Genomic DNA, 9069 nt, shown 5'->3' on the forward strand with positions numbered 1-9069 from the left:
TTTTATTAATCTGGGGTCGCCACAGCAGAATAAACTGCCAACTTATCCAGCATAGGTTTTACGCAGCGGATGCCCTTTCAGCTGCAACCCATCACTGGGAAACACCAATTCACACACATACTCTATGGACAATTTAGCTTACTAATTCACCTATAGCGCATGTCTTTGGACTTGTGGGGGAAACTGGAGCACCCGGAGGAATCCACACAAACATGGGGAGAACATGCAAACTCCACACAGAAATGCCAACTGACCCAGTCGAGGCTCGAACCAGCGACCTTCTTGCTGTGAGGCAATCATGCTACCTATTGCCCCACCGTTACGCCCTTAGGTTAAAATATTGGTTATATTATGATCAAAATAATGCAATGCCTAACTAGGGTCTGTTGATTGTATACAACTTGGTAGTTCACCCAAAAATCTTTACTTGTTTCAAACATTTATCTGTTTCTTGCTCCTGTATTTCTTTTTTACTATGGAATTCTGTGTTTTTCTTTAAAATATCTTTTGTGTTCAGCAAATGAAAATCTCATAAAGGTTTGGAACCACTTAAGGGTGATTACATGTTTGGCTGACCTACACCTGTGACTGTGTCAATAACTACAAGCACTTTTTATTACACTTTTAATTAAACTCTGAATGCTTTTGTGAGTTAATTATGAATGTAAAATAAGCTTTGTCATCCATTACAGATTAATAAGGTGGAGCTATATTGATTTTTAATTGTTTTCTTGAGCAAATTTCAATATAAAATTACTTTCAATTTAAGATCTTAATGTCCTGATTATAAAAGATTTCCATCTCACTCACACTTACCTCACATGCCATCAGGCAGATATAATATGCCATTTAATGTATTTTACAATGTAGACTTAAGTTGTTGGTCCTTTGGAGAACTACTCTATCAAGTTTTAGTAAGTCAGCAAAAGTAGAGAACACACACACAGTGCTTCCAGTTATCTGCTTCTAAAGTTTGTGTTGGTATAAATGATATGACTATAATCCAATAGTAATATTGTGTTTCCTCAAAAACTGTACAGAATAAAAGAATTATATTGCTGTGTTTGTGAATCAAACAATGTTTGACGTACAAAAAAGTTGCAAAACAAACAAATTTCATTCAAACTATTTTTATTTATCTCATACAAAATATATAGTGGAACCTGTACAAAAGTAATCCTTTTCACATTTTCTATCATGTTCTACAAAATAGTTCCTTTTCTATTTGTCAAATATTTTCAGGTTAAACCTTTAAACGTTTTTAAGTTATTTTTCTTTTTTTCTTTTTTTTTCTTTTTTTGTCATGAATATTTCTAAAGTGAAACCTTTAGACATTCAGTTGTTATTTTAAGTTAGTTTTTTTTTTCTTTTTTATGTCATGAATATGTCTAAAGTGAAACCTATAGACACTTATATGTCATCATTTTCAGTTATTTCTTTTTTCTTTTTTCTCTTTTTTGTCATATGAATATTTCTAAAGTTAAACCTTTAGAGAATAAGACAACTCTGGAAAGTGGAAAGCACATTGCCGACAATAAGCTACGTTATATTGTGCAGCAATAACATTTTTAAAAACGTCCGTGATGTTAAAGTCCATTTTTAAAAACGCTGCTCCGACGCACCGCCGCGTCCTCTGCGTGTCCAACGCATGCGATATTTGCTCTGTGAAACAGAAACAAACTCGCTTCTCCATCTTCTCCAAACCTCATCCGCACAAAGAATGAGGGCCATTGTGTCGCTCTCGTGGCATACCTGACCTCGTTCACATAAAGAATGAGGGTCATCTTGGCATGGACGGGACGAGAAACGACGTAGAACCGCGAGGGCCACTCGGGCCTGCCTCGCGCTGCCTGGACGGTTCAGCCTCCTCAGGAGCATCCAGGGATGTGGAAACATCATCATCCTCGCTTCAAGGATGAGCAGAGTATTCCTCAAGGTTTACAGCATCTCAGCAGAGAAGAGTAAAGCTCCAGATCAACGCTCGGGCAGAGTGATCTCAGGAACCCACTCGTTATAGCTGCGACTCTCTTCACAGAACAGGTGCAGCTTCTCCAGAGCTGGATCCTCCCAGGAGTCCTCGGTTGGGTTCTGTTTAAAGAGAGCAGGCGGAAATTAAAACCAAATTTTGGGACGAATGAACATACCTCTGCACTTTTAACATGGTATATGCATTTTGTAAGCATTCTCACCGTTATAAGCACACAGTGAGCCTCCTCGAGTTGACCTTTTCCACCAACGAGAGCGTTGAGTCTCTTCAGGTCGTTGACTCTGACGATACTGATGTCGTTGTCGAAGCAAAACGCTTGAATGAGAGTGAAATGGATCTGCAGGGCGATGTCGCACTCGAAGTCATCAGTGGCCAAAAGGCAGAAAGACACACTGTCAGGGTCCCTGTGAAAACAAAGGTAGTTTTAAGATGAGTCAACATGCCCAGTGTAGCATTATAGTGATGAATAGACTAAATGTGCTGGTATAGCCTGTATTGAACATTGAACTTACTCATTCATGATTTTTGCGCATTCATAGACGCCAACAGTGAGGCGACCCTCCGCCTTGGCAGACAGCAGGGCTTCGGAGAGGGCTTTTCCTTCATTAACCATCTTGGTTTGGATGAATGTAGGCTCTAGCTGTTTGAAATACAGTAGTGGCTCGAGCGGAGCGATGTATGTGGAGAGTGAGTTTCCTCTTGACACGCGACCAGTATTTATAGCGGGATGGTGGCACGCGTTTGCACTGCGCGTTCTGATTGGCTGTTCGGAACAAAAAAAGAATCGGACGTATCCAAGGCGCGTGCCTTTAGATATGCGTGACATCTATAGAACTTAAGAAAGGATCAAGCTCTGATCCTTTCACTTTTGTCCCTAATTAAAGAGGGCAACTTTTTGAAGTCTAAAGACAGGGCATAACTTCAACAAGCTGATTAATGCAAGTATAGATAGTAGACTGGAAAAAGTATGTAATATCCATGATATTATTGCATTAAAAATAATAAAAAATTAACAGAATTTTACTTTATAGTAAGGTTTGGTTTAATATTAGTTTACACTAAAAAGCATTTATTAGGCTTTCTTGACCATATTCAACCTTAACTGATAAAATCTTATTTTAAAAATGCATTAGTAAATATTATTTCGACTTAAAACAAAAACTAACGATAATAAAGATTTATAATAAATAATGTCACAAATACATTTCTTGTTGTTTGTGAGCTGCTTAAATAGGTTACCTAATAATGGACCTTATTGTGAAGTGTCCTTCAAAACATTTGTACTGTTTAAATTGAATTAGTGAATGCAAAAAAGATGGTTAAAATACAAAAATATGTGGGCCATTCTTCAACTTTGGGCACCTTTGTGAAGTTGAATAAAAAACTTGTTCAAAATTAACGTAATAAAGCCTCATAACTAAGTTTAAACAATTTTTTAAGATCTGTAAGAGGACAAACTTAGATAAGAAGAGAAACATTTTTCCATCGTGAACTAAACAAATGTCAATTCCACCACATCTCAATATACAACTTATTTCAAAATGAAATAAATTATGGCAGTCAAACATTGTCTAAGATCATTTTTTTCATCTTTCCACAATATATATATATAATAATTTTACATTTGTCAATATAATAAATTAGTTGTATGCTGAATTGTACACAAGTCACACTCCACGCACTAGTTAAGCGTTTATTAAAAAATAAATAAACTGAATTTGTATATTAAATATAATAGAAAGGTAGTAAGGAATTTGAGCAAAAGTACATATATTTTGGAAATATGATCAAAGGATATAAAAGTGCCTGTAGTTGAAGAATTACCCATAGAGTTTCAGAATCAGACTAGTTTTAAAACCAACAATAAAGTCGCTAATGCATGCATAAAACATATGACTGACAACAATCAACCAAAATGAAATGGCGAGTGTTTTAGTATTTGCTGTGTGATAAAGATTATTTAAAATTAATATGAATAAAACATGTTTATTTAGAATTGTTTTAATACACGATCAAGTGTTTTAAAATGTAAATTATGTTTAAAATAGCACATATGGATGAATTCATCAGATTGAGCTAAAGGTTTGGTTATTTATTAGCCTACCAATTGCTGAACACATCACATACGCGTGGCTAATTTGCATACCCAAAGATGACCGGACTTACGGCGCGTGGCATCTGGACGTGCTTCTCATTTGCTATGGAAACACTCCCCATCTGCTGATGGGGGAAGATAAAGCATCAGCTTAGCAAATTTCATCTGTATTTAGCTACGCCTGCAGACACAAGCATTTTTTTTAGATCTCATTTAACTAACAGGCATGTAATAAAATTCTTAACTGCATTTAAAACCTGTTTAGTTTATGTAGGGATTGCGTTTGCTTAGTTTCCATGTTTGAAACCTGTATTCAAATCGGCAAAGCAAACTTTTGCGTGAGTTTTATTCCTCTGATGACAGCAAGAGAAAGTCAAATGGCTTTATAATATGAAAGTCCTAATCTGCAGCTGCAGGAGGAACTAAGTAAAAGCAATTGTTCGATTAGTCTGCTTTGCGCTCGAGCAGGTTTGTCTTGGAACACCTGTCACTCTTGTGCGCTTTAAAGGGGGGCAGGGTTGAGATGCCCGAACTGCAGATGTGATATTAGAACAATGCATCTATACTCTTTACAAGATGCTTTGCTATTTGAAACTAGTTCTTTCTCTCTCTTCTTTCTTTTTTCGTTTCAAAATTAGTTTTACGTTTACGTTTTTAAAATAAAAGCATGCACATTTTGCATATTTTCATTCATATTTCACATTATTTGCATGCTTTAAAACCATGCAACATATTAAACGTGTAAAAAATATTATTTGACATTTTGTCTAATTTTTCCTTGATGCAACTTCACAATAATAGAACGTTCGATCAAATTTGCTTATGCATATTAAAGCAAACGCACAGACAAAAAGAAAAACTTGCAAACAATAGTCATGTGCTGCTGGGGGGCGAGGGGCCAGTGGGGGCATCCTAAAGTGAGGCCTCTCCATCTGCTCCTGTTCTCCAGAGTAACAATAGACCTGCATCAGTCATCGTCAACCTGTTATCTTGAGCCTCTTGAATAACCAGCAAACCTTCATATTTTCCTTCCATTTACGCATGCATTCAGTTTAATCTGTGATTCTTATTTTGTTTTTCTTCACGTTTGGTTTATAATTCTGTATTTTAGAAAAGATTTTCTCAAATTATTATGCAAATTTTAAACCACCTGTCCACCAAAAGACTGTAAACGCAACGCGCAAAACCAATTAGTATAAAGCGCACATAATTAACACGTTAATATTGTTAAAGTTTCTGTACACTGAGATTATAAGGAATTGAAACTTTGCTAAATGTTCAGGGTGGCCTACATTGGTAAATCTGCCCCTCGTCACGTGGTCTGTGGCTCGAGCAGCAGGCCAGATTGGGCAGCGGGGCGTCATGGCACGCGCATCTTATTTGCATTTGTAAAGACCTCTAATAATAGAAGTTTCTGAACTCACAATAGGCCGTTTCAGTGTGTCCACAGATGGCCACACTCCACCTGTCTTTTGCGCTGAGGGAGGGGGATCTCCCCCACATTTGCTCACTTTCACTATTAAATTATAAACTAAAGGGAAATCTTTATATCACTGCTGCATTACACAGACATTTAACAAAATACGTTGAAATCAAGTTAATTGTGTTTTGCTGAACTTTCCTATTTAGTTCAGTATCTCCTATCCTATAGCCTTTTAATATTTTTAAAAAAGATCTTTGAAAGAAATACATCAAATTAGCCTAGTTAAACGTAATATTAGGGTTGTTTACCAACTTGTTGCTGAGATAAATTGAAAAAAAAAAAGTTTAGCTAAATAAAAAACTGCTCAAACTTTTTAAAGTATTTAAGTTTTGAAAAAGGGAAATAATCTAAATAATTAGTTTGAGTCTGCAGCAAGTCGTAAAAAGTTCAGCCCTCATCAATCTGCCACGAGCCGAAGTGTGACAAAAGCATTAGCATACCAATACTCCATTCAGAGGAGCCAATCAGAGGAGACTTCTTTCACAGCCACCACGAGCCGAGCGGTATAAAAGCCGTGAGCGCACGACGCTTGAGCACCAATCCTTTCGGATAACATCCAGCTTCAGTTCTGCTCTCTGCAACCTGTGGAATAACAACCAGCATCACCATGACTCTTGAGGAGGTTCTCATCCAGAAGCCCAGCGAGAGAGCTCAGTGCTCTGCCGGGAAAGCTCTGGAAGAAGTTCTGGTTTCTGCCAAAGCAAACGACTCCCTCACCATCGGGGTGTACGAGTCTGCCAAAGTTATGAATGTGTGAGTATGCGGTCTTAACCCTCTCTCTCGTTCTTCATGCAACATTATTTATCAGTCGTTATCTGTGTACTTACATGTGAGACTTACATTTGTGATTTTCTTATATTTCAGTGACCCAGACAGCGTGTCATTCTGCGTCCTGGCGGTGGATGAGGAGTTTGAGTGCGACATCGCTCTGCAGATCCACTTCACTCTCATCCAAGCCTTCTGTTTCGACAACGACATCAGCATCGTCAGAGTCAACGACATGCAGCGCCTTTCTGACATTGTTGGTGACAAAGCTGAAGATTTTGAAGATGCTCACTGCGTGCTTATCACGGTATGTATATATGATCAAGAAAATAGTTTCTCTAATTGGCAAAAGCAAAAACTGTTTATCCATATTAAGCATTGTGCGTGTTTAATCAAGTGCTTTCTTCCTTCGTTACAACAGAAACCTGCTGAGGACTCCTGGGAGGATCCAGCTCTGGAGAAGCTGCACCTGTTCTGTGAAGAGAGTCGCAGCTATAACGAGTGGGTTCCTGAGATCACTCTGCCCGAGCGTTGATCTGGAGCTTTACTCTTCTCTGCTGAGATGCTGTAAACCTTGAGGAATACTCTGCTCATCCTTGAAGCGAGGATGATGATGTTTCCACATCCCTGGATGCTCCTGAGGAGGCTGAACCGTCCAGGCAGCGCGAGGCAGGCCCGAGTGGCCCTCGCGGTTCTACGTCGTTTCTCGTCCCGTCCATGCCAAGATGACCCTCATTCTTTATGTGAACGAGGTCAGGTATGCCACGAGAGCGACACAATGGCCCTCATTCTTTGTGCGGATGAGGTTTGGAGAAGATGGAGAAGCGAGTTTGTTTCTGTTTCACAGAGCAGATATCGCATGCGTTGGACACGCAGAGGACGCGGCGGTGCGTCGGAGCAGCGTTTTTAAAAATGGACTTTAACATCACGGACGTTTTTAAAAATGTTATTGCTGCACAATATAACGTAGCTTATTGTCGGCAATGTGCTTTCCACTTTCCAGAGTTGTCTTATTCTCTAAAGGTTTAACTTTAGAAATATTCATATGACAAAAAAGAAAAGAAAAAATAACTTAAAATATTAACTTAAACAATTCTAAAGGTTTAACTTTAGAAATATTTGATTTAAAAATTTAAAAAAAAATTTTTAACTTTTTTGTAGACCATAAGAAAAGAAAAAAGTGTGAAAATTGTTACGTTTTAAGATGTTATAAAAAAAGAGAAATATTTAAATGTGCTGTTTCATATTTTGCATTGTGAAATTGAAGCTGTGATGCATAAAACAATAAATGTTTTAAATATAATTCCTGTCTTGTGTTCTCTTTTCATTCTCCACACACTCACTCACCACATATGCAATCAAATGCCATTTTAATATTTCGTGAATGAAAACAAGTCTGTGCAACAATCAGCAACCATTTGGCGAAGTAGTGGCTTGCATAAATCAATGAAATTAGCGGCTGGCATTATCAGTTACAATAAATCTCGTATAGAGACCCGTGAAACGTGTTCAAATAATAGCCTGCGCGATATATTCACTTTCATTGATGAAAAAATAAAATGAGCCAGTGCTGAACAATCCACTCGTAAAGTTTTCATTGTTAAGTGACTGTGGATTGGGGGCAGCTGCCATCTGCAGCCGCTGGTGATCTGCATGTGTAAAGCTGCAGCACAATAGCAGTGCGCTGTCCCGTTAAATTGGGGGCCCGGCCTGCACAAGCAACTCATTGTTTTATCGGCAGATGTCCGAGCCGCGACGCTCCTCCATCTGCCAGGCGGCGCAGATGGGAGGTGAAGGCGGTGTGGCGGGGGCGAGTGTCGGGCTGCCGCTCGTATGGCTGCCTGTCAGTTTCTGTATTGTTTACAAACCGCCCGTGGCTTCAGCACGGATTGCTGGAGCTCTCCAAGTCAAGAGAGAGCGAGAAAGGGCCTCAGTGAAAGCACAGAGAATTATAAATGAGAACATTAACAAAACCAGACGAGGCAGACAAATCTTAAGATTTTTTATTTTCAAAAATAGAAAATAGCTGGCAGATACAATGCTGAAAAGTGAAAATTGCATAGTTACTGAGAGGAGATTAAAACTACTGAAAGTTGATTAATATGAATAACATTTGGTGGAATAAAATAGTGCAACAATTCAACTTTAATATTTATAAAACGGTTATTCCCGAAACGCCAGCACATTGGGCAGATTAACTCATTTGTTCACACTCATTATTCCAGAATTGTAGACATTGAAACACGTTTATGCAACAATGTAGTCAAAGTTTTTTCGTTTTACGTTCCTGTAGTTTTGCCCACAGACAATGATGTCTTGATACCTCAGGCTGTTGATGTTGCCATCCACTCTGCAGTTCTCTCGCAGGCTTACATCCATTACTCAAAACGGCTAAAATGCTGCATGACAGACCAGTAGATGGTAATTCTGCTTTATAAATTAAATAACTAAGTATATATACTCATACATACATACATGCATGTAGATGTACTTAAACATTCCTTAAAAAAATAAACAAAAAAATAAATTTATAATTATTTTAAAATCTCTTTAATATCTGTTTGACCCTAGTTCAAATCCAATGATTTTTCACTTTTAAGTTAACAATTTTAAGTGTATGGTACCTTAAAAATAGTTATTTTCTTCATAATTTTATTTTAATAAATGGTTTAATTATATAATTTAATTTAATGTCAAGTGATTTTATTAAACACTGAAGCGTAACATGATAAATTTATA

At 37.7% G+C, this 9069-nt stretch overlaps 2 protein-coding genes across 2 annotated transcripts; one reads left to right on the forward strand and one right to left on the reverse strand.

The window, feature by feature from the left end:
* Window positions 1–1115: 1115 nt before the first annotated feature.
* On the reverse strand, window positions 1116–5891 carry LOC797032 (growth arrest and DNA damage-inducible protein GADD45 gamma-like). Its single transcript, XM_001337432.9, has 3 exons — window positions 2500–5891; window positions 2190–2391; window positions 1116–2088 (listed from the first exon to the last, which is right to left on the reverse strand). The coding sequence occupies exons 1-3, from the start codon at window positions 2811–2813 to the stop codon at window positions 1975–1977; spliced, it is 630 nt and encodes a 209-aa protein (XP_001337468.4). The 5' UTR covers window positions 2814–5891; the 3' UTR covers window positions 1116–1974.
* A 230-nt stretch (window positions 5892–6121) lies between these two features.
* On the forward strand, window positions 6122–7633 carry gadd45gb.1 (growth arrest and DNA-damage-inducible, gamma b, tandem duplicate 1). The gene is given in 3 exon segments (NM_213226.1): window positions 6122–6318; window positions 6430–6637; window positions 6752–7633. Coding segments are annotated over 3 exon segments (468 nt in total). The 5' UTR covers window positions 6122–6172; the 3' UTR covers window positions 6866–7633.
* Window positions 7634–9069: the final 1436 nt, after the last annotated feature.

Source organism: Danio rerio, chromosome 21, assembly GCF_049306965.1.
Source record: "Danio rerio strain Tuebingen ecotype United States chromosome 21, GRCz12tu, whole genome shotgun sequence".
Taxonomy (NCBI): domain Eukaryota; kingdom Metazoa; phylum Chordata; class Actinopteri; order Cypriniformes; family Danionidae; genus Danio; species Danio rerio.